General features: G+C 36.2%; 1 protein-coding gene across 2 annotated transcripts in view; it reads left to right on the forward strand.

The window, feature by feature from the left end:
- PDE4D (phosphodiesterase 4D) overlaps window positions 1–26771 on the forward strand; it is a 350395-nt gene that overhangs the window by 234099 nt on the left and 89525 nt on the right. For both annotated transcript variants that reach the window (XM_066568867.1, XM_066568868.1), the window contains exon 2: window positions 21748–21939. In XM_066568867.1, the coding sequence (XP_066424964.1) occupies window positions 21748–21939 (192 nt within the window). The remainder of the gene's footprint in view (window positions 1–21747; window positions 21940–26771) is intronic.

Raw genomic sequence — 26771 nt, forward strand, 5'->3', positions numbered from 1 at the left:
TCGAATAAGCTATTTGAATAAAAATTTATCTTAGAGTAGAAAAAAAGGAATTTATTTTTATGAAAAAAATTTTCAGTATTTCTGAAATTTATAGTTTATCCTTAAATTTCTTTTAATGATTGTAAACTTTTTTGTGTTGTTTTTTTTTAAGTTTCAATTTTGGGGTAGTTATATCAGTTTGTCATCTGAATTTTGAAGAACTTCCCATATGCAGTTATATAATAACCTACTGAAAAAATCTCTCTATGCTGTGTACCCGAAACAAGTTTCAAAAAAAGGACCCAAATGCTACATTCCTACAGTACAAAACCTGGTAAAGAGTTGCATGTTGGTGCTTGCTGTAGTGCCCTGGGAGCTGGTGGGATGATGCTGTAACAAGGGCAGTTAACCCTCTGACACTGTGCCAATCTCTGTGGAAGCCCAGTGACTGATTCCCCCTGGTGTTGTACTGCATCCCAGAGCTGCTGCCAGCACCCACCCCCACACACATCAGGGCAGCCTGCAGCAAGCACTTGGGGGAACTTCCTTCGAGAGATGTATGTTGAGAAGTGAACAGCCAGTCACTATGAAAGCTCCTTGGGTGCTGCTGCCCTGAAGAGTCCCCTACACAAGATCAGTTATATAAAAGATCATCTTCTTCTCAGAGCTTTATATTCATAATCATCTTTATTGTTTCAGATGTTTCCACATTTAGTAGTTTTAAGCTCATGAGCTGTGCTTTCATTTGATATGAGGTCTTTCCTTGACTTAACCAACATCTATTTTTCTTTTGTCCTAGCCCTCTATATATGCCTTATTATTGTGTCCTGACACTGTAACTGGTTTACTTTTACTTCCACCCATCTGCACATTTTCTGTCCGAGTTTCCAGCTGAGTTAGAAACAGCCTTTGCCATTTGAATGCCATTAAAATTTACCTTTGCAAGGTAAAACTGCCAGAAAACTGTTCTTTTCATACTGTTAACTTCACTTAATGAAAAAAATACTGGTTTCAATTTTAGCCTTCAAAACTTCCAGATATAAAATAGGTATTTTTTATGTGTAAAACTGAGCAATTGTGGTACTGCAGCTTCCATCCTTCCTAGTTCAACATCTCCTGTTTGTTTGACACCCTTATTGCTGTATCATGAACACAGATATTTTCAAATAAGTTTAATTCTTTTAGTATATTTGCACCGTAGATGTATGATGCCTGGAAAGTTGGTCAAATGTCCTTTTGTAGAAATGTGCATATCTACTTGAAATATATCATCTGTATTATATGGTATAATTTACACTTTCCTAGCTTGTATCTGTGTATTTTCCAGGTGTATCCAGTGAACAAAAAATTTTATTTACTCTGACAAGTTGTATATCTTCACATTTATTGTGAGAAGCCACAGTGTGATAAAGTCTGCATTCCTGATGTTCTATGAGACCAAGTGAAGTGCATCACACTTCCATAAGTAAACCTCTTGATCTTACTAGTATTTAGTCTTGCTGATTTCATTGCATGCTATCCTGAGGTGTCTGAATTAATCCCTATGCATAAATACCTTTTTTCTTTTCCTGATTCTAACTTTTATTCCAGTCAAATATTTTACTCTCATAAAAATCTTTCTTTCATCAATCTTCTATTGTGTTCTCCCTTAGTATAGCTTGAGTAATTTTTATACACTCAATTGTAATAGTCACACAACATTCTCAGCTCTCACATTTAAAAATTAAAGATTTAATGATTGTAGAAAATATTGTAAATTTCACAAATTAAAAGGTGAGGAAAATATCTGTTGCTTTTAAAATCTTACAATTTTAAGACAATCCATCCACCTATGCTTGCATAGTCAACATGGGAATTCATATAAGTCCAGAGGACTGTTCAGAAAATCAGAAATGAAATCCTAACACAGACAGGTGCTCCCAGATTTCCTCTGAGCTCTCTCCCCAGGGACTTCTGGGGAGGCTGACCTTCAAGTTTAGACATCTGACCAAACCTGTGCTATTAATTTTCTCTGTGTGATCTTAAAAAAACCTGTTTTTTTTCTTTCAAGTATTGCCTTGGGAAAAAAAGGCCAAAAAAGAGATTTTTTGGGGTGTATTTACTTCTTGTTCTTGATTAATATGTATATTTACTTTGCACGTTTTGCATAAAGATGGTGTGATAATGCTTTTATCTGTTAGTGTTGAAGTGTAGACAGGAAAAATGAAATACAGAGGAAGGACATTTGATACACTGAAATGCTGTTTCACAGATGCTAGATAGATTTTGTCCCATTCTTGTGTACAGTTTTTAATAATTTTTAATCTGTTAAATCTGAAATTGCATAAAAACTGTTGGCAGCTATAGCCCCATTTTGTGGAGAGAAATATGATTAAGTAAAGATGAACATTTAAAAGTCAGCAGGCCTGTGCTTGCAGTAAGAGTGTGAGACTCCTATTTAAGCTTCCTCTGACAGACCCAATAAGGGTAGAATGGAACATATTTGCTATGACAAATGAAAATGTCAGGTCACGAAAGAATAGCAGTAACATCAGTACCTCAGCTGGTAGATGTTCTGGTTATACTCATCAGCAGATGTTTTTTAGTGGCAGAGGCCACATTAGTCTCTTATTGCAATCCTTGCATACTAATTTTGGCTACCAAACACACAGAGTTACCCTGAGAAATTCAGTAGTGGAAAGGGGGAAAAACCCACCATGTTCTTACTGGCTGTAAATTGAACTAAGCCCCTGAAGGTATTACTTGCTGATGCTGGAGACTGAAGACCCTTTTCCCACCTACTTTCACTGTTGCACAAGTTTTCTTCAAATAACTTTCATTGATGTGAAAGCAATTAAAAATGTATAAACACCATTCCATTTGAGCATGCTTCTGTAAAGCATGGTCTGAAACTAATTTGCAGTAGGCAGTTGGTTGAAAGGAGCATTTGTGGAGATGTTAAGGCTTCCAAATGAGTTTCATGTGTTCTTTATGTAATCATCAATTTTACATTACTTTAGTGTTAAAATAGTACTGAATTCTGAAATAAAAATATATAAACTAAAATAATTTGGTTTCCTACTATTCTTTTTATCTCTTCCATGTCATTCAACCTGGACATGAAATAATTCATATAATACAGGTTGCAGTTTCAAATATACTCTGCTCAGTCCTGGCATCTTGTTTACATGAGAACAACTGTTCATTTAAATGGAAAAAAAATCTACACTATAAATTAAGTAAATGCTTATTTACAGCAGCAGACAATTGGATTTTGATAGCTTTTCATTCCTGGCTCATATTCTTTCTCTTGTTCCATCCTTTTATAAATTTCTTTGGGTTTATTTACCCTTTAATACTCACTGTTTCACAATTTAATTTTTCAGAGATTCTGAAAATGTCAAACCAGTCCTGATTGTGTTCTGTCAACAGAACAGGGCTGAAAGGAGAATCGGGTTTGTGTCAGGAACTATTGTGTTTAGTTTCTGTCCAGATTGAATAAAAATGATGTTTCTTTGACTTCTTTTCTGCCTTTATTCTGCAGTATAAACCTCTGCATAAATAAGATAATGAGATAGTAGATGTGTGCCTTTCCTGTGATAAGGGAAAAAACATTCTGGTCAAGTCACTCTGGCTGTTCTTTGGTTTGTTTCTTGGATAGGGAACATTTTGGCTCTGTCTTTCCTTTCATAGCATATCCTTTCATAACTCTCAGTTCTTTTCTTGTGCTTTAAAACACAGACTTTAAAAATTTGAAATGTAATATTTCGGGATACACTGAAACCTGCATTGTAAGTATCCCAATACCTCCAAAGTTTCAGTATTGCTGCTCAGCGCCCATTTCTATAACTACTCTATTAGCTCTAGAAGACAGTCAGTGTCCAAAAAGCTGAGTAGATTGTTACCTTCTCCCTCTCTTTAGTATATTTAAATCCTGATTTGATAGTTTTGTCTGCCTTTAGTTGCTAACAGTTCAGAATATATTTCACAATAGAAAGAAATCTCTGATTTAGAACTCAAAGACAGTAAAGCTGTGTACCCGGCTGTTAACACTGTTACCAGTTATTGCAGGAAATCCTGGTGATAATAACCATTCATTTTTACCCGCATATAGAGGAAATCTGTCAAGAATCAAGGAGTAATTGACACAGGCTGTGTGTGTGTGGGGCAATTAGAGTAAGGGAAAATATACACAGCATAAGGGGTCTTCTAAAAGTTAGAATATTTTTGAAAGGTGTGAGAAGAGAATACAGGAATCAAAGCCAATGGTCTAAATTTGCTGATCATCAGTGGTAGGCACTAACATTGCATAATTAATTACTTTTCAAAAGTTCAACCTATTCTGTGTCAGTTTTGAAGCAAACTGTTCAGATGCCCTTCATTTAATGAGCTGGAAAATGATGCTGGCTGGCTCAGTGATATTGAAGCTGTGCCCTTCGCAGCCTAGTCTGCAAAAGCTTGTTTTTTGATTTATCCTCTAGGGAACACTGGCCAAGCTAATCTCTGTTTTTGTTTTTGTTTTAATGTCCCTTTTGACATTAGTCAAGACAGGATAGTCACCTCAGCACCATCTGCTCTGAACTCCATGCTGTTAAGGAAAGATCTATTCTTGCCTAGGTTTCAGTATGACCAAAATGACTGTTTAGGTTTGGTGCCACGTAGAGTCCAGGACATTTGAGAAAACATATTAAGTGACTCAGTTGATATTGGCACAGGCACTGTTTTTATGCTTGGTAACACTATGATTACTGACTTAATTGCTGACATATGTTTTCCATTCTTTAAGGGTCAGAGACGTGAGCTGGGAAAACATTAGGAACCACTCTTTGAAACCCTAGTGGTGGTGTCAGCCTTCATAAACTCTTTGCATTTGTGGCAACTCAAATACCACGATTGCCTATTAAAAGGATTTTTTCTCACAACTGTGATCCTTCTATCACTCAGTTTGTAACTAATGTTCTTGTTACAAGCATTCACAGAGAGTCCTTCCTGAATTTCACCTGTAGATATCTGCATTCTCATAAGGCCATAGAACCTCAAAATGGTTTGTGTTGGAAGGGACCTTAAAGATCATCTGTCTGTAGCCTCCTTGTCATGGTCAGAGGCACCTTTCCTCTGCTAGGTCAGGTTACTGACAGCCCCATCCAGCACATCCCTGAAGACTTCCAGGGATGAGATTAACATGGCAGGGTTTAGGCCTTATATTTATCAGCAGTGCCACAGTTTTTCTTTGATTCACAGATAGTAATTACATTTGCATTTTTGGCAAGCAGGATGTTCACAGCTGTGAAGCAATGTATTTTTCTCCTTGGAATATCCATTCTTGAAAAAGGCTGGAAATGAATAACTAGGAAATGACATTTTGTAAAGCCATCACAGCTTTTCATCTTGTCCAAACAGCTTTTCCACCACAGAAAGACTTCCATCCCCCACAGTTTCTCCCCATGTTAGTAAGATGACCATATGACTTTGTTACTGATATTGCACATTTATAGCTTTCTTACAATTATTTTTTTCAAAAGTAAAATATTGCTTTGTATTCATGCTGTTAGTATGGCATATGTATCATTGCATGGGTTTAGATGGATGAGAAGCATTCATTTTTCAGTTTCCAGTAGCTCCTCAGAATGTTTTGCTTCATCACCTAAAATTGATTGATTTCCTAACCAGTAGTTATGTTCTTATTGGTTCCTGGTACTAGAAATAGAAGTTCTGTATGATTCATTGTAACTGAAAGCAAAACACTGTATCTTTTTTAACATTCAGATAGGCCAGCTGCTCTCTCTGCCTCCTCAATTTTTCCTTTTTTCTATTTGAGGTATTGAGCATGGTAATATTTGGGCTTTTACTTCAAAATAAGATTTTATTTTTGTTTAAATACTTGTTGGCAACTGGAAATCTAGAATCAAAAAGTGAAGACTTAGTTTTCAAGAACTTTCCAGATGCTTTCAAAAATCCTCAGAAGAGACCACCTAAATAAAACAATAATATTGTGATAATAATTGAAATTCCAGTTCAGATTTTATCTAAAGAAGAAAATCTAAGGGCTATCAGCTCGGAATGTACTTTTGGTCACTAACACATGCTTTTTCTTGAATCTTTAATATGAAGTATTGATAAATACAATTTTGTTTGCTGAAGATAGATCTTTCCTAAAAGGGAAATAAGACTTGCTTAAAGGATCCTTTATTGCTTCTTCTCCCTTTTCCACACATGTCCAGTCCATTCCCCTTTTTGCCTGCTCCTTCTCTTTTTTAAGTGCGTGAATCTTGTTAGTGATTTTACCATAAAAATACTTGTGAATAATGATTTTGAGAGCAGACTTCTGAAACTCTTTGACCTTGCTATCTCTGTGTGGCTCAGAACCAGCATCTGGTTTCAGAGTTACTTTCTAGTTCATTTGATGTTAAATTAACCTCAGACACTGTATTCATTGATGGTAAATTAAAGGACCCATTTCCTGAAATTTAGCTTTGTGGAATGAGGTGTTGTGCAATATTTTTTATTGCAGGTGCTTGGCAATAAATTAAATCCAGCTTCCCATAAAGGATAGAATATAGACACAATCACAAACATTACTGAGTAATAGTTCTTAAAGATTTAAATGATACAGATATTCCAATAATTGTATATTTCACCTTCTCACATGCCAGGGAATGGCATGAACTTTAATATTTGAACTATAAGCAAAAATTCTCTGCCTTACCTTGCTTCTTTAAATACTCATTGAGGAATTTATTTAGTTTTAACCAAACATTTAATTTTTCAAACATGCTGTCCCTTAAATTGTACAAGTCCATGTATATTCTTACTAAATTGCACTTCTATGTTGATACTGAAGTTCATTAGCAAAAACTGTATTTATTGAATTCTACTTCATTCATGCATTGGAGAAGTCAGATATATTTTTTTTTCTGTTTCCATTGCTTTAACTATTAAGAATCACTGGAAAATTTCAGAGGAAAATAGTACACAAACCTGCTGTCTTTTTTAATAGTCTGTGTTTCTCATGGATAGACAAAAAGCTCTGTGGGCAAAAAGCCATGGCTAGGAGGGGTAAAAAAAGAATAGTGTGGGAAGATATGTACTGATGAGGCTTCCTTAACGCAAAACTACAAAATTCCCAGGAGGAATACTTTGCCCATGTGCTGTCCTGGCAGTGCTTTATAGTAGCATATTTTAAACACATATTTAGCTACTGACAGTTTTTTCTCCTTTACACCTCAGTAATGTTTTATCTGGTGCATTAATTGTCCATTTAACTTTTTTTTTTTTTAATTTATTTAGTCCTTTCTGTTGCTATGTGGAAAAAATACCCAAAACTGAACAAAACCAAACAAACCATTTAATTCTGTCTGAAAGTAGAATTCAGAATGGTTTTCTTTATCTTATAGAACTACCACATGGTGGAGCTAAAAAAAATAAAAACCACATTTAAAAAAATTTAATCAGCTTCTCATCTGAAGTGAGAAAGATTTTCTTCTTTGTTTCCTTGTATTTTTAAAATAAAATTTCTTATAATAAATTTTTGGTGAAGGGTGTTTTTTTGTTTGCTGGTGGTTTATTTTGCTGTCTTTTCTTTCCTTATATTTTTTTTTCTCCATTATTCCCTTCTTTTACATGGAAATGTTACAGAACTACCTGTTCTAATATCTCCTTCTGCTGCATTTTTATGGAGGGGATCTTGAAAAGAACATGTACCAAAACAAGTAAATAAGCTAGCCTTCTATACTTCCTATTCCTTCACAGGTTTTATATGAGGAAAAGCAGTAATTTTTCTAAATTTCTCATTTCCTCACTTTTATCTGCTTTTGATACATCCTTAAAAAACAGTGTTGCTGATACTTCTTTTGTTACTACTCCTAAACTCCTACTACCAAATTGAAACTCCCACTACTAAAATGAATTAGTATTAATTTTAGATAGTATGTAGGTTTTAATTTGTTTTGTTTTGCTTGTTTTTAAGGTTCACTTAACCTTAAAAGAAAAGAACTCCTGGCTCTTTACAAAGTTCCCATTTTTCAGGTAGAGAAATGTAAGCACAGAAGAGGATAAAACTATTCAGTCAGGATGACTCACCAGGGAGAGAACAGGTTTTTGTATCCTCTTATTCTACTTTATTCCCACAAAAGAAACAAATGTAACAAAGGATATCCTGATAGTTTGTCCCTCCTTCAGCTGCCTGGGCCCCCATTCCCGTCTGCTGAAGGTTTCTGTTGAGAGCCCAAGTCTGTCTGTGAGTTTTGGGACAGAGGGTGGGTCAGGCAGGCGATGGATGGCGCGCTCACCGTGGTGCCAGCTGGGAGGGCACATCACCATGCCCTGCCTGGGCAGCGGGGCAGCGCCTGGGTACCTCGGCTGAGCTCTGCTGAAAAGCACTGCTCGAAGAGTAGCTCTCATTTGGCTAAATTGTTGATTCCCCTGGGAGCACATCACAGGATGAAGTAACAAGATGTCAGGGCAAAATAGTTGAAGAAGTTGTTCCAAAAGCAACAATGTTACATTGACATTTTTTCATCTGTAGGGACTGATGAGAGATAGTGGACTTTCTCCTTGCTCTCTTGGATTGTGCATTTTGTAATGTTTCCTGAGTGATATAATCACCTCCTTGGCGCCAGCAATTATGGCGTGTCCTATCCCAGTTTTAGTAATGACATCAGGATCAAGAAAATAGAGTTTTGGAATCTAGTTGCCTGACAACTCTTTTTTTGCACTAAGTCAAGTTAATCATGCACAATTTTTCCTGGTAACAGGAAATTTCATTATGCAAAAAATGCTCTCATGCTTTTGATTTTTTTTTCTATTTGTAAACATACATCATGTTTACATTTTGTCCTAAGAAGCTCTATAGTTCAGTTGTTATGATTTGTCCAGACATTTGAATGATTTTGTTACTTTAAACATGTATTCTTTTGGAGTTCAGGGAAGGACTTGTGGAAAGGATGAGAAAAGACAACACATTTTGCCCAGTGGAGAAATGCAGCAGATGAGTTGATACAGCAGAGAAGAGGTTGATGGACAAAACCAGTCAAAAGCAATCATCTTCCCTCCCAAATTTATAGTTCAATTTGGAGCATGAAACCTATTCTATGGAATTAGTTTGCTCTTACAGATAACTCTGTAACTGATGAGAAATTTTTAGCTGGCCTTGATAAATCTACAGATATACATTTCTGCATTGCACTAGGCTGTTTTGAATTTTAATGGAATGATTTGGTCTTGCTCTTTGAGAAGAATTTCACAGAAGAATTTGTTTTGCGATAATGCACAGTGATTTTTAACAGCTTTGGCTCCAGGTTTTCACTCACATTTATTAAAAAAAAATATTTTTCATCTGCTCTTTCAATTAACTGCATATAATCTGCATGTAAGTTTATTTAATACTGGAAAAAGATGCCTTGTTACAAGCAATGTAAACTGGCATTTTTGTTACTACATTCCTTCACAGAGAAAGACTCATTTCTTTGATGAGAGATGCTTAGCTTAGCACTGTGTGCGGCATCTGAAGACTGTAGCAACCAGTGTTGGAGGTTTTTCTCTCATTTCTAGCTAATTTTTTAATAGTCCTTGAGCATTTTTAGGCTTTTGTTCATTTAGATATTCTAACAAATGCAAGTTGTATAATATATATAGTAACTTTACACCTCATAATATTTTCTTTGTTTTAGTAATACATAAAGCACTAAAGGTATAGCTTTGTAAGTTTTGCTTTGTCACATTTGCTTTCAGAATCCAATAGTCATTTACTCAATTAATGATCTTACAGTGACTGGTAGAAACGGACAATATAGGAGCACAAGAGATTGTGAGGAGAACATGCATATATTACATTGGTTGTTAATGAAAATGAGATTGTGAATGAAGTGTTCCAATGATCTTGAGGATGAGCAGAAGATGAAGTTAATCAAACGTGCATTATAACTAAAATGAAATGTGTTCTTCATCTATGCGCTAATTTTTAGAAGGCAAACCTGCAATGCTGCATTTGAAGTCAGATTTCTGATAGTCTGCCATTAACAGCTGTTGGTAGTGCTACAGCAGGCTGAAATAGAAAACTGGAGATAAGCAGTAGTAATGCAAGGGTCTTCAACATGTGCTCAAATGTAAATGCAATAAACTGATATAGATGTTATTATGATTGAAAAGTCAAGCACAAAAGCCAAGATTGCATTTGACTTTGGAACTTTTGTTTAGTCCCGCGCATAAATAATTTTATACTTTACCAATGTGGTTCTTTATTATTTTTACTTCACTGAGAACTCAAAACAAATGCAACTCAATTCATGAGATATTCAGTATTTTATCATTTTCTTGCTTCTTATTATATGGTCACATGCTTTATTGACCATCTGCTGTTCATATGTGTTGTAAAAGCAGCTCTAGTGCTTCCATCAGCTTTTCTGTGCTGCTCACCATATGACACTTTACTGCTTCTCACAGGTGATTAAATTAATTTTCATCTCACCCTTGTGATAGAAGGAATTGCATCATCCTTACTTAATAGGTATTTAGCCAAAGAGATTAAAGTGAAAGTATTACCTAACTCAAACATTCAATATGTGTTGTCCAGGACTTTGGTTTTTTTATCTCCATAGGATGTAATGACTCTTGTATTCACAGCATTTTTCAATGAAACAGTGGGCAAATGATGAAGGGCTGGGTTACAAAGGAGATGTAGCACTTCTACTTGCTTTTTCTTGCCTTTTTCCGTTGGCATTCACTTTCAGCACTCCCAGAGAGAGAGCAGTGGATCTGATGGACCTTTGATCCATCCTGAGCAGTAGCTGCTCAGAGGTTCTGAGTTAGTCTGTGTTTGTGAGTGTTGATGGCTTAAGCATATGGATACCTCAAGAAGGAAAAAATACTTAACTAGTGATGCATGATAAACCAGTCACTTGGTTTAAGTGACTGGTTCATTATCAGGTGCTTTGCAGCTTGAGCAATTGTTTCCAGTTCCTGATAATAAGATCACTCTTACTTCTTTGTAGCCCTTTGATCAGTACCGATCTTCTGTGGTGAAAGACACAAAACCCCCCCACAGGGGCTTCTTCTTTAGAGTCCTCTGAGACTGGGCAAACCAGGAGATTTTTAAAAAACTCTTCAGATTTTTTCAATAGTGCTGATACATGATGTGACAGACTTTAGCTTAGCTTATACTTATAACTTTCTGAAATTTATGAAAAGGTTCACAGAATCAGTAAAAAACCACAACATTTTGCAGACACTTGGCTAAACCCTACTTTATACAAAAAAATATGAGTCACTAGAGTATCTCACAAAACAGTTCTCAAAATGTCTTAAATATGAAAAAATGTTATTTTCTTTGTCACCTTCTATCAACAGTTGACCCTCTTTCCATCTTAAAAAACTTGGAAAGAAAATTGCAGCACAGAATTTAGTAATTTAGCAACAAGAAAACACAATCCTATACTGTGGAACACCAGTCAGCCCTCCTAGGTAATGCTATTAGGCATTGTAATAATACATTTAACATTAAAATAATGTCCTAAAAATCAGGAAAAACAAAACCCAAATGATTCATTATTGTAGATTATAATTTGCTTTGGACTAATGACATGAATTATATTTGACATTACATGCACTTAGTGAATATCCTCAGGGTCTAACAGAAGTTTAAGTATGTACGCACAAAATAATTCATCTCAGCAATCTTCCAAGGTTAGCTCCTGAACTTCTTACCCTCTAAAGGTTATTTGGATGTGGCAAAGAACTTCCAGAACTCAAAACACTGCATATACCTTAATACTGTTCGTAGAAATCTGGGGAAGAGGTGGAGACAAAAATCCAATACCCAGAATTTAAAGAACTGAAATGAACTGAAGAGGAAAGGATGAAACAATTTTGTTAAACAAAAGTATAAAAATGTTATAACTTTGAAGGTCTTAGTACCTTGAGCTTTCATCCTTTACAAAACGTATAGTTTGCCTTCAATGATAATTACTATTAACACATCCCAACACAAATTCTTGTGGAAGTAGAATTTGTTTGTGATTAATTCCCAGCAATTATTTATTGCAATGGGAGAAATACTACAATGGTGTCAGAAAAAAAAATTTGTTTCCAGTCAAATATAATTATGTGTCCTTTACCTAGAGCTCTCATTGTCATAAGCAATCTAGAACCATACCTAAAGAAACAACTGCAATTTCTTATCTAGCTGTCTCCTGTCCACCCTCCTCTAAAGATGGCCTTGATTTCATGATATTTATGTGTACATATTGTACTGGTGAAACAAATAATCTTCTATGTGCAAGGTCCCTATCATCTGGCTTTAGAGCTTCTTCTCTTTGGACCTTTCTGTCCACAGCCCTTATCCATTTTCTTCAATGCACAATTTTTGAAGAAAATGTTGCTTAGGGTCAGTTGTGCAAAGATTTAAAAATTATGAACTAAGTGATGCTGAGGATTGCAGGTTCTCTTGTCATAATGATCACACCTCCTGGCTCACTGGATCTCTTTTTAAGAAGGATGTGGGCCTATCTGAATGAGTCCAGAGAAGGCTACTAAGAAGATCAGAGGGCTGGAGCACCACTTCTAGGGAGATGGGCTAAGAGAGCTGAGCTTGTTCAGCCTGGAGAAGAGAAGGGAGACTTAGAACACCTTCCAGTACCTGAAGGGGGCCTACAAGAACACTCAGGAGAGACATTTTATGAGAGAATGTAGTGACAAGAGACAAGGTAATGGCTTTGAGATGAAGAAGGATAAGTTTAGATTAAATGTTAGAAAGAAACTCTTCATTGTGCGGATGGTAAACCTCTGGAACAGGTTGCCCAGAAAAGTTGTGAATGCCCCATCCCTGGAAGTGTTCAAGGCCAGGCTGGATGGAGATCTAAAAAACCTGATCTGGTGGAAGATGTATTCCTGCTCATGGCAGGTGGGCTGAAACGAGATCATTTTTCGGTCACTTCCAAACCAAACCAGTCTATGGTTCTATCATTCTCTGCTGTATTTTCTGGTATGGGAAAATAGCATGAAGCAACCATGAATGCTTAGTCCTGCCACCTTCTGTCACAGGTACACTTTGAAAAAGATCCTTGTCACTAGTCACAGGGTAGGTGTAACCATATCTTCTGTGACATAGCCTTTATCACCATTGAGACTGTATATGATGATGTTTCAGAAAGACATGGTTTGCTGGGAAACTTCATAATGCATATTAGTGTTATCCCTTGGAATATTTTTACCCGTTATATGGACTCTGTGTTTTCATCAGTACTGTAGGGTATTGATTCAAATATTATAGGTCTGAGAAACTCCCTGTTTTCCTACATTTGCTTTATCACACCAGTAATTCATAAAGAATATATAAGCAATTTAATTGCTTTTGATAATGGCATTTGACTGGATTCACAGAAAGAGGAGGCTGAGCTCTTTCAGCGTATTGGATTTTCCATCTCTGGCACAAGTTTGGCTCTCAACCATATCTTCTGCTAATATCTTAGGGAAACTGCATTTTAACTAGAGTTAGGAAACATTCTTGGTGGATGGTTTGCATATTTTTATTAATTGATAAATAAGCATTTTGATATGCTTTGAAATTTTATTCTACTACATTTAAAAAAAGAGAAAATTAATGGCACTGTGTATTACAGTAAATTCATGCCATATGGTCACTCGGTGCAAGTTGGTTTTGTATCCCACAAACACTGCCCAGAAAGTAGTGGTGCAGAAAAAGAAGTTGGTATATTTGGATCAAAACTCACCCTGGAAAGAAAAACATTTTTTCTTGAACTTGAATAAACTAGGTAAAGTGATTTTTTAAACAAAGATCTGAAGATAGTTCACTATTTATGTCATCCAGAGGAACCTAAACAGGCTGAAGAAGTGGGTGCATGGGAATATTTTGAAATTTAGTGAGACCAAGTGCAAGGTGCTGGACTTGGGTCAGGGCAACACCTGAGGGGATGAACAGATCAATAACAGCTCCAGGGAGAAGGACTTGTGAGGCTGGACCTGCCCCAGCCATGGGCACTCCCAGCCCAGAGAGCCACACGTGTCCTGGGCTGCATCCAGAGCAGGGTGGGCAGCAGGGGAGGGAGGGGATTCTGCTCCTCTGCTCTGCTCTGCTGAGACCCCACCTGCAGGGCTGCATCAGCTCTGGGCTCCCAGCACAGGAAGGACACATGGACCTGCTAGAACACATCCAGAGGGGACCACAAAGATGATCAGAGGGATGGAGCACCTCTCCTATTAGGAAATACCAAGAGAGTTAGATATATACAGAAAAGAGAGGGCTTTGGGGTGACCTAATTGCAGTCTTCAAGTACCCTAAGGGAATTTACTGGAAGGATGGAGAGAGACCATTTGCAAGAGCATATGAATTCACAGGACAAGGGGGAATGGCTTCACAGTGAAAGAAAGTAGGTTTGGATTAGATATTAGGAAAAAATTCTTTTCTGTGAGGGTGGTGAGGCACTGGAACAGGTTGCCCAGGAAAGTTGTGGATTCCCCATCCCTGGGGAACATAGAATCATAAACCCAAAAATAAATTACTTAAGTGAATGTTGACAGAGAGAGTGCAATCCAATAATGACAGTAATAGAATGGAGAACCATCAGTCCAGCTGAGACTGCAATCCTAGAAATGCAGTTGAAGTTTACCTCCAGCAATGGCATATGGGGGTGGCAGGGACCAGCAGGCTTGTGGGGTACTTGAAGCACCCCAGGGCTTGCTGCCTAGTCTTTCTCATGTGTGGATCAAGTGGTTCTGTTTTTCAACATTCTTTTTCTCAGATTGCCCAAAATACTTCAACATTTTCTGCAGATTTTCTCATTCAGATCTCAACCTGCCACAGATTTTAGCAGAAGCATAAAAATAGAGGCTTGGTGGCTTTTTTGTTATCTAAAAGTAGAAATATTAATCCCCTTAGGTCTGTTAGATCAGAAGAACCATATAAAGTGACATAAGTCTTGTAAAAACATGAACAGATTACCACATTTCTTGGAAATTATTTTTCATTTCATTTCTCTGTGGTTCTTGTTTGAATTATTGTTATACTAAAATAAGACAATGATTTCAGTTTCAAAGAAACATCAAAACATCAAATCCATGTGATAGGATCTGGAATCTGGCATTCAATTTGAGCACCACATTAGTAGAAAGAAATTCACTCTCAATACCAAGTTCAGAGAATGAAACCTGCCAGGTGAGGGATGATATTCTCTCTGAGGAAAAAATAAAAGGAATAACAAAGGGAATCCCAGTACAGCTGAGCACAACACTCAAGTTGATGTAATAGGTGTCTTAAAAAAGAGTTTCATGCCAAATGGATAGACCACTGAGGTATAATTAGGAATAATGAGGTGACATTCTGGAAAGCACATCTTCAGTTGAGTACCAGGAAACAATTCAAAGCTAAAGTACCAAAGAAATTGAATAGTCTTCACAGGAAACTCCTTGCTTGGAAACTTCATAACAAAACATGAAGCAGTTTGTTTTGAGGGATTAGATTTCCTGAGGTGCTTGCTAGAAAAACATGACACAGAAGATAAATAGATAGTCAGAGTTTGTTTGAGTCAGAGTTAACATGTTTGAGCTGACTACTTCTTACAAACCAGTCTGCTTCATTGTTTTTTGTCCTACATATCTTTTGTCCTACACATTTGTCTGTTTCCTGGGCTTTTAATGCTGTCTTATAATTTTGGGCCTAATAGCCTTGTAGACTCAAATATTTCTAAAAACAGCTATGGCAAGAGAAAAAGCCAAGTTCTACTGCTAAAAAAAAAATCATAAAATGCCATGTTTTATTCTTTTGCTTGGAACTTTGATACGGGAAAATCTACCCACATCACTTCTAAATATGGAGTTAATCACAGGGCTTGCTTTCTGAACCGCTGAACTGGAAACCCAATGCCACAACCAGATAGTTGGCTTGAATTCTACAGTGGTACATGAAAATTCAGATTTAAATCATATGTTCCTTCTAATATCATTTGGTCACAATTGACTGGAAATATTTTAAGTAATGGAAAGCAAAAGTTTTTCTTAATTTTGCTACAAGGAAAAAAAAATCAATTCACATATAAACACTTTTTTCTTCAAATGTAGAGAGTTGGTATTATATTCCTTTTAAAATATCAGTACAAATGTTTTTCTTCCCTCATTTTACTGAGGGTTTTTTTTTTTTTTGTTGTTGGTTTGGGTTTTTTGATTTGGGTTTTTTTTTTTTTTAACTAGTCTTGGGGGAAAAGACAGAAAGAAAGGAGATAACCAGATGTGGACTCTTCTGCATCACTGGGTAGACACTGTCAGTAAGGAAACATTTTGAAAGGTCTCAAACAAAGAATTAGCCAAGTATTCAATTATATAAATCTACTGATTTAGTTTTACTTGGTTTTTACTTGATTTTTTTCTGATGCTGCAGGTTAACCTATTCAGCATCTAAAATCTTCTGGAAGTCTGTAGCAGGAGCAGACTAGAGACAACTTATTTCTTTATGATAAAGAAATGTCTAAAGTTTCATCTCTCACTTAAGGCGAACCATGCCTGACAAAAGAAAAGGGACACCAAAGTCAGCTGTAGTCACAATTTAATGCTTAGTTTATTAGTAAGCAATAAAAAGGCCCAAGTGAAATCACAAAGACCTACCAAGTAATCTAAGATACAGGCATACTCTGGCCTTTCTCTACAATCCCCCATATTCATGGTGCATTCCATCAGCTGTGGTGACCCACTGCTTATTTAAATCTGAAGCAATCAAAGAAATAGATTCAGATTCTGCTTTTGAAGGCAGCATCCATTCCTTCCCTTTCTCCAGTTGCTAAGGTCTCCTTCCTCAGAGATGGGCTCCTGTCCTGGGGCACAAACAATAAGTAGTTTACCCCTTCCTTGGAACCTTATAGTTTTATTACCTTGCCTTTGCTCTAAATTAGATCCTGCTCAAAGGGAGTTGCTGCAGGGCAGGTCTTCTCTGATAATTTCAGTGAATTACAGCTGCTACACCAAATGCACCTATTTTGTGTAATATTTAGATTGTGCTACCAGGTGAAAAAACAGGACACGACTTCTTGGAAGTGAGGACATTGAGATGTGTATGTAGGTCATAGCACAGATGGCTGGAGAGATTGCTTGACACTAGGACAATGGAATCCTTTGATGGGGGAAAAAATTGCTCCTCTAGAACTTGCCTGTTCCTCTGTAATGCTAAAGATGGCTTTAAAAGATAAGATGTCCCCAAGAGGTTCAATTAATTTGGCTCTCCCTCCCTGTAGTTTCCAAGATGAAAGTGTGAAGACACTTAAAGGGGAATAGCAAGAGTACAATTTGCATTCTTAAAAAGTCTAGTAAGGTCTTCATTTTAGGGTGAAATTTATTTCCTTCTCTCTCCTACTATTGCATATTTCTCTAAAAATAAAAAAAAAACATATAAAAATTAAAGAAAATACCGCCCCTCCCCCCCCCCCTCCGAAAAATGCTGCAGGATTAGTGCTAAATTCTCAGTACTAAGCAAAACCAACACTAAGATTTTTTATTCAGCATTAATTACAAACTCTTGGGTATAGTGATTGTGATGCCATTATTCCTTATGTAACTAAAATCTGTATTTTATATACAGGCCTCCACATTTTTTCTTTTAGCAGCATGGCAGAGAGTAGGAAACCAATTTTTAGGGGCTCAAAAGGAAGTCCACAGTTTCTTTCAACATGCAAAGAAGCTGTGCAGTCATTAACAACAAAGAAGTGTTGCTAAGATTCAGGATCAGGACCCAGAACCTCTCTTGTTCTTGTCACAGAGTCCTATTATTGTCTGAAGCAAACCTCTAATAATCTTCCTAAAGTTTGCTTGTGGGTTTATTTGTACTTGTTGTGTTAGGAGCACAAGAAGATCAGCCATGAATGTTTACAAATCACTCAGTTTTTTCCTCATCTTAGTACAGAGCATGGATGACAAAAAGTGGGCAAGAAGTGCAAACAAGATGAATAGCCAAACAAGGAAAAAACTCTGAATTTCGTCTCATGTCAAGTTTGTCAACATTAAACACTGAATAAGTCAGGCTCTAAAAATAAACACTATCCACTAATGCCTTAAAACATTTTTTCAAAATGCAGACACAAAAGTTGCTGAATTATCACTGATTTTTCAGGGCTTTGGCATCTCTGGAGTTGCAGCAAAGCTCTTTGAAGGTATAAAATTCTGTGATGTCTGTGCCAAATGCCTGTCACCAAAGGCAGTTTCAGTTTGCTTGCATTATGCAAACTGCCCAGAGCTTGCTGCAGAGCAATGGTGTAAAATTCTGTCTTTAAATTGCCACTTACTACCTGCAAAATGAAAGAAAAAGAGTTCCTGTCCTCTTTACTAACAACTTCCATGAAGATGTTGTTCTGTTTCTCTGTTCTTTCTAATTCTTGCTGTGGCTTAAAACTTACTGAGAGTGAAAAGATAAATAGGAAGTAAGCACAATTGACTTTTAGCAATTTCTGTTTAGGCAAGTTAAAGAGCCTGTCCTATTTTATGTCTTAAACTTTTGATTCTTTCAGTGTATGCAACAACAAAGAGCAAAAAACTGGTGTGGAAGTTTTCAATTCCCCATTCTGATTCTCTCTTCTTTTGAAGTCAGAAGTCCAGTTTCTTAAAAATAAGACGTGATAAACATAGAAACAATTTATATGATTTCATTGTAATAACTCTTATTTTGATTTAGAATTCTACAAGCTTTCATATCTGAAAATGTTGGCAAATTTCTCAGAAAGATCTAAATAAGACATAACTACTGTAACATCTCAGGAACTTTTTAATATAAACATAGGCTTCTGAAAAAAAAAGTTCTCTATTCACAGTTTCCTTTGAATGTGGAGCTGAACACTAATTTTTTTGATACATATTTTCAGAAAAGATGTTCTCTTGGAACAGCACGAGGCAAATCCAGCTGATCTATTTGGATCCTGTTTTTTACTTTTTACACCCATCTAGTGGTCTCCACGCAGTACAACAGGATAAAATTTCTGTCGCAACGGCAGTGTCTTGCACAAGCTTGTCTTTACCTGGTGATGCAAACCAAAGGACCTCTCCCAGGTGAAACTGCCGTTCTACCTAACAGACTTCTACATTTTAAAAATCGACTATGTTACAATCTGAAAGTGAAATCATTTGTAGAGGCCTGCCTTAGTTTCTGACTGGAAGAAATACTGGTAATATAATATTCATGTGATGTCCACAAAAGGGGGATGAAGAAAATAAAACAAAACTGCAAATAAAACCATATTTGTTTAATCCAACTGAATACTTTTGATTCAATTGAAAATTTTCATTCTGTGAGAGGGACTTACATTAATCTTCATTTACTTATATCCAGCCTTTAACTTTTGTTTTAAAGTTCCCAGGCAAGTTCATATAAATTTGAAATGATATTGCCATTGCAGAAATTAGTCTTACTGAGAACAGTCTTCTGTTCTACCTAAAACTGTAGGAATTATCTGTCCTCCTGCCCTCAATAGAAAAACAAAATATACAGACTATGTATTGATTAGGAGTTTGTGTTTTCTTGAAGCTGTTTAAAGGGCATAAAAGTCATTCAGGAAACTGAATATTAATGTTAGGAAATTTGGATACAATGAGCTAAACATGTCATCAGCATTGTGATTGTTTTGTGCTCCTGCAATATTTAGGAATTCAAGCTAAAAAGATATTGATTGATAACAATTAATAGTAGTCATACTAGTAACAATGGTAATGTGGTTATGAACTAATGACACTACAAGCTGCAAAGGACATTTCACTGTAGCGTACATGGTATCTTGATCTTTCCAATGCATTCTCAAATACTCTTTGTGAGCAGATTTCAGTCATCACAAAGATGCAACAAATAGGGGAAGTGAAAGGCAAAGAGGAACTCTGCACAGTCCAAGATCACCTAGAAGGCTGGTGCCAGAACACACTAATTTCTTGCCTCATCGTTTAAGTTTTCTTAGTTTGAGGTTCATGAAGCAGCAGGACATCTTAAGACACAGGCATAATCAAATCAAATCAGTCCTGGGAAGAAGAGTATGTGTTTGGATTTACTGACAGGTAATTGTTTTAAAAACTACAGTGAAAAGAGAATGAAAGTACTGTGCTCTCCTGAACTTTTAAAATAATATTTTCTGCATTTATGTAAAAAAACAAAACAAAACAAAAAAAAACAAACAACAAAAAACCAAACCAACTACATTTGCTTTTTCACATTCAAATTGTGAGTGGTGAATACAAAGAAAATAATATAATGTGAATGTGACAGTAAGGTTGCAGTTCTAGAGGTATGTGCAAAGTAAAAATAAACAATGAAACAAAAATCTATCCTCTGCCAGGCAGTGTGCATCTGTGTCAAAATAAGCAATATATCTTTCTTTGGTTAGTTCATTTAAGAAAGGAAAAAAGGGTCATGGGAATCCTGTCACTTCTGCAAAGGATTGAAGTGGCAACCTCATTGAAACCTCAGGTCAATGGGAGGTAAAACAAGCTGGTACAAAGTAGCATGTACCAGCTGTGACACTTGTGCTAGCCTGAAGTCTAATCAGCAGCTGACTTGCACTGCATCTTTTCTGCTGTCCTTAGCTGTTACTGGAAACCTGTGGGTGTCCTCTAAGTGAACACCATTTTCAAAATGAATACTTTATATGGGTTCAGCAAAAATGCATAATATCCTGCTAATGTTTATCTATGTTCGAAAAATTATGTGAAAGATCCTCCGTTCATCCCTCATTCTTAAATTTATTTTATTTTATTTTATTTTTTTCCTCATTTCTATGGCAAATGAGCCTAGAGAGGTAGTCTTGCTAATCCACACATTTGTAACCTCTCAGATTGCATACCACAGACATCCAAACATGAAGCCACATGCTGCAAAAAGCCTCCATACAGTTCCAGATGGAGCTGTTGGGCTGTCAAGCAACATGGATTGCTATGAACACATCCTCTCAGCACCACCCACCCTGTACCAGTGTTTAAGTGTTTGCAGACTCCTGTTCAAGGTCTTTGCACTGATTTTCAAAGCCCTTTGTAGAAAAATTACCATCTATGTAAAACAACATCTACTCTCCTCTTTCTTTCTTTTCCCTCGTCCTTCAGCCTCTCTAGAGAAAAATGTTCTCTAGGAATGATAAGCCTCTTCACCACTCTTCATACCAAAAACAACAACCAAAAGTGCTGAATCTAAACTGAGTGGTTCAAGGACACAAATGGCTACAGAAGTTCTTCTGCTTGGTCATTAACAAAGGACTCTGCTTCCATCTGTTTGTAAACCAGTGAACCTAATGCAGGCAGGTGTGTTCAAGCACACGCCTATGCCTTAATGCCCCCACAGCACTTTTTTTACTGGGACAAGATAAAGTATGTACTTGAAATATTTTTGTGGTAACAAAATATTGGGATTGGATACTCAATAAGGAAAAAGCCCTCAGCTGCCTTAGCAGCGGGAGACAGGATAATTGGTGTTCAGCTCAGGAGAGTTGGGACCTGAAGAAGTAAATAGTGAAATATCATGTTTCCTCTAGTATAGAGCTCATGGATACTCTACATGCAGAGAAGTAGAAAGCTTCCTGTATTTCTAGTAGCATGGGACTTTTCTCTGCCAATTTTCTTTTACTTCAGCCTTGGGGGATTTTTATTAATCAGTAATTTTAAAGTATCTCTCTTGTGTGGCTTGTGGTTTTTCGTAACAGTGTACATGACAAGGTCTTTATTTCTCCATTACTATTAAGAAGCAATTAGCTATGATAATTTATCAGAAGGGTGTTTATTATATTTAAAAATTCTTAGGTCAATAACATAAACAATTTTCTCTTCTTGTTGCAGTTTCGATGTAGACAATGGTACATCATCAGGACGAAGTCCCTTGGACCCCATGACAAGCCCTGGCTCAGGGCTAATTCTTCAGGCAAATTTTGTCCACAGCCAACGTAGGGAGTCTTTCCTTTACCGGTCAGACAGTGATTATGATCTGTCTCCAAAGTCCATGTCCAGGAATTCCTCCATTGCCAGTGATATGTAAGTATCTTATAAAATACTTCTAGTCTATAATTTGTCCAAAATCAAGGTTTTTGCAGCCACAATAAATTTTTTTTTAAAGTCGGACTGTAATCACCTATGCCAGTGAAGTAATGGAAGATTGTTTGTATATTTCTTTAATGAAGATTATACTTGTTTCTGCAGCTTTTGAAGGATATCATGAAGGTGTACTTGACATGTTTATGCACTCTATTAGCCTTGACAGAATAGTAATGATAGTCAATACGGGTGTACTAAAACAGTAAGGGGAGCTGTTTTCTGTCTCCTAAGTTATTTTCAAGAGAAACAACACAAACTCAATTTATCCTTCTTCATGATTTTAAGAAATAGATTACATTTATTTCCAACTGCGTTCTTTTAAATTTTTTGACTAAAGATTTACCAGCTGGAAGAAAATAATATATTTGAGAGAGAAAAATTATTTCAAATACCGTCTTAACTAAAGGACAAACTTCTAACAAAAGAACTTTTTAAGCTTATTCTGTCCTCTCTCACTATTCTGTGAAGTGTGTATTTTCTGGTAGTAAGTCATACTTTTTCAAGTATGTGTGGTCCCCAGGTTCCATGTGTAGTGGAAGTCGTGCTAATCTCTGTTTATTAGCAAGATGCCAAAAATATTTAAGTGTTCAATCTTCTAGTCACTTCTAAGTAGGAGAAATTATTAACTCTTTCTTGCTTGGTTGGGTTTTCTTTGCCTAAATGGCTCCAATTTGCATGGCCAATTTGGTGTTTATGGTTCAAATAGATATCTAAAATAAAGGATCAGACTTGTCAGAATACCACAGTAAATGCTGGTTTTTAATGAGGCAAAAACCAATAGATATTACCTTTGAAAAATAACTGTAGGCACAAAAAAAGAATAAGAGTTTTCATAAAACTTAGTAAAATTAGAGCTGATATTTAACTTAAAGTCATAAATGAACACTCCTATTTTTTCAGCTTATATAATGTTTAGAACTGTTGTTTTTTTTAATTATAGCTCTTTTTCTATGTAGAGTTTTAAGGTAAAAACATTTCCTGCCTTTAGAGAGGGTTAGTGTAAGGTCTATGACTCAGTTAAGATCTGTGGATTGAAATACTCAGTAAGCTTTGTGCCAAATGTAACCAGTTTTTGTTGAGACAAAATGGGTTAGAACAAAAAAAATCTTACTTTGTTATAAAAAAAAATGCATTTTTCTTTGGAATAATAACCCCTTTCCAGCAAATCTTCCTCTGACAGATATCTTTTTTTATGAAGAGAGAACATTCAAGCTTTTATTATGGCACCTGTACCAGGATAACATTTGTAAAGATTTTTACTTTCAGGAGGACAATCCAGCTGACTGCATTGCTTAGATGAGTCATTTCAATGAAAGATTCAATTAGTGCTCCATCCTTGAACTCATAATCCACTTAATTTCCTAGAATTTTAGGTAATATTTCAGCACATGGCAGTAAATTGGATAAACGATATAATTACTGAAACAGCACACATTTCCCCCCTTTTTTCTCTCTTTATTTTCTTTTCAAATTTTCTGGAAACTCATTTACATATAAAATTTATTTGACCTCACATCTTGATAGATTTTCAAAGTCTCTTGTCACAGATGAACCTTTGTACTAAGAAAGTAAATATTCCTGACACTGTTTTGGAGAGGAGCACATTAGGAAATGTAAAAGGCAAGTTGTTCTCACCATGGAATATTAATCATTTATAAATAAGTCTAATTATAAGCTTAGCTGTTTCACAGAAATTAAGTGAAAAAAAGACATGGAATAAAAGAAGGGAAATTTTAAAAAGATAAAATAACATGGAATAAAAAATAAAAGTCACAAAAGTCCTTATGTATGTATTCAACCATAAACTGAATGTGCTTATGGAAAGAAAACCCATTGAATATTATTAAAATAATGAAACCATTCTGATTCAGGACCTTGCTAAACAAAATGGAAGATGAAAGGGTTGACAGAGGAAGTACCCAAATTTTAGGTTAGTGTCAAATTATCCTATTTCCCTTTTGCATCTATATATATGCTTAACTATTGTTTGTTTTTTAAACATGAGCAATATATATTACAAAATATACACATCATTCAGGTAATGTAAGTCTATTAATTGTACACAGCAGTTAAGTCTAGATCCCCTGATTCTTCAATCAGCCTCAATATTTCACTTTGTAAAGAAAAAGGCAAAGGAAAAAGCATACTTCTTTATTTGAAAGGGGTAGAACATAAAGAATTCTGGCATTTCCATTACTCTGAAATACTGAACTTCGAGTAATACTTTCCAGTCAGTAGCAATGCTTCAAAATTTTAGTCAGATGTGGAATGCCATGTTAAGACAGCCAGTGGATGGCAGTGCTAAATTCATCATGTCATTATTTATTATGTATGCAGCTCCAACCAAGGAAGGGAATAAGTAATGCTCAGTTGTTTGCAAACCCAAAATGAAAAGATGGGCTCTGCTACAAACAACCTAAAAAGCCAAAGGATAAGATGATAACCAGGGGACTAATACAGTCAGATACTACCCTCAGGAGAAGATACAATGCGAGTCACTGTGCTCAAATAGTGAATGTCACAGAGAAAGCAAATGGAGTTTCATTCAGGGAGTTGAGATGGAAAGTAAATAAGGGGAGAGAAAGGACAGGTGGAAAGTTTTGTAAAATCGGAGAATGTAAAGTATACTTTCATGAATCAGTTATGGAAAAGAATAAAAAGACAGGATGAATACAAGGCTGCTTTGATGAGAGAAGGTTTGTGGGACAACTGTGGGGACAGTTCAGCAGAAAAAGCAGCTGAGTGTAAGAAAAGAAAAGCACATAAATTGGAGTGGGGGTCAGTAACATTGTTTTAATTATCCCTTGGAAGAAATAACAAGGTCTTTGAGAATAATAAAAGCAGGACATGGAGATTATATACAGAGATTAGGAAAAGCTGCTAAAGTTTGTGAACTGGAGAGGTGAATCGTTTAGACAGGAAGATACAAGGTCCAAGGCAGATGAGCACAGGTGTGTTGTGAAGCCTCTCTGTGGGATTTCCAGCAGAGAAAAGGATGTGCAAGAGAAAAAGTAACTGAATGAGGCAGTGAAGGGTAGTGAGACAATATCAGGAATTGTAGTTCAGGGTCTGTGATGAAAGACAGGAAAACAAGTTTAAAGGGAAGGAAACTAAAGAATGGAAAACAAAACAAAACAAAACAAAACAAAAAAAAACCAAAACAAAACCCAAAAAACCAAAAAAAAAAAACCCAACCAAAAAAACCAATTCCCAACACCAACACAGAGGAGAAAGGAAATACTATCTAGATGAAAGATGTGCAAAATCATTGTTGGAAAAATTGTCAGGCCTATATTTGAAGACATTAGTGAAGCAGAGAGCTGTGTGGATGTCTTGCTGAGGTGGTCTGATTGCTTAATGCTGACTTTTTTGAACTGCTGTGGCTGTCCAGAACTTGCAAATACAGGAAGAAGTTGAAGTGATAACACTTTTTATGCTCTTTCTTGTTAAGGGATCACTGCCCTGGTTAATGGAAGAAGAGATCAAATTAGTAGAGAATTTCTGTTGTAGCAGAACCCACGTCTCTAATCAGGTTAAAAAATAGGTTCCTAGAAAATAAAAAGCCAATAAGCTGTCCAGTGCTGCATCACAGCCCATGTTTTATGCCACTCTGAATGGCAAAAAACATGTATAATCCCCCTGTGATTCTGAAAAAGCAGACCAGAGGACAGCCGTCTAGACCAGGGATCCAAGACATTCTCAGCAGACAAGTCTGTCCAAGCTCCACTGTGTTTCTGAGTGTAAGAAGGTATCTTCTGACGTCTCATTTAAGTCTGTTCTTCTCCCATTTCCACAAGCTCTCAGAACACAGCACAGAACAGCACAGACATCCTGGTTTCCTCAGGACTTGGCCAGCTGTACCTCACTCATATAAAAGCAACTGCTGGGGGAGTTTTACAGCTTTCTTTAGAGAAGGTCAGCATTGTTTTCTTCATCAGCTCCAACTAGTAATATTACACAAAATTTGCTGATATGTATTAAAACTTGCTTGCATGTATTAAATGAGGAGAACTCCGCCAAGGAACTGAGGGGAACTGCAGGGTCACTGGTCTGGTGGTCTGCTAAATGGCCACCATAAACCCATTCTCTAACCTGAACAACTTACTGCTATTCTTTCAGTAACTTCTGAAGACAGCAGCATCCCTCTGCTGCTGTCTGTGATAAAAGAAATATCAAGAGGATGAAGTTTTCTTCAGGACATTTTCCCTACAGCTACAGTTACAGAGGATATATTTTCTTGTCCTCTAAGGCAAGCTTTTTCTTTTTTTTTTCTGAGCCAATAAGGCCTGGTTTTATTAATCAAATATTGTGATTATGAATCTTAAGTTACAAAGAAAAAATACACATTTTTCATGAAAGGTGCTGTCCAAGATTCTGGGATGGCAGACAAGACATGTGTTTACTGAGAAGAGTAATTGCACTTCAGCTCAAAAATTAGAAATAATTATCTATTCTCTGGAAAATTTTCAGCTGAAATTCCTTTCAATCATATGCTTTTCTAGGAATCTCTGATATTTTTATTTCATTGTTATTACTGGCTGAAAATGAGCAGTTAAACCTCAAAGTCCAGCCTGCTCTAATAAAGAAGCATTTTCTATGTGTGACTCTGTTTAGAAACAATCTTTAATTTAAAAAATACATTCAATTGCTTGAGACATTTATTTGTTCATGTAAAGAAATATATTTACATTGCATTAGGAAGAAGAGACAAATATTTTGTTTCATTGTGTTTTTCTTTGTTTTTTAAGATCCTTAAATGAAGTTCCAGATTG

This window comes from Molothrus aeneus, chromosome Z (assembly GCF_037042795.1).
Source record: "Molothrus aeneus isolate 106 chromosome Z, BPBGC_Maene_1.0, whole genome shotgun sequence".
Classification (NCBI taxonomy): domain Eukaryota; kingdom Metazoa; phylum Chordata; class Aves; order Passeriformes; family Icteridae; genus Molothrus; species Molothrus aeneus.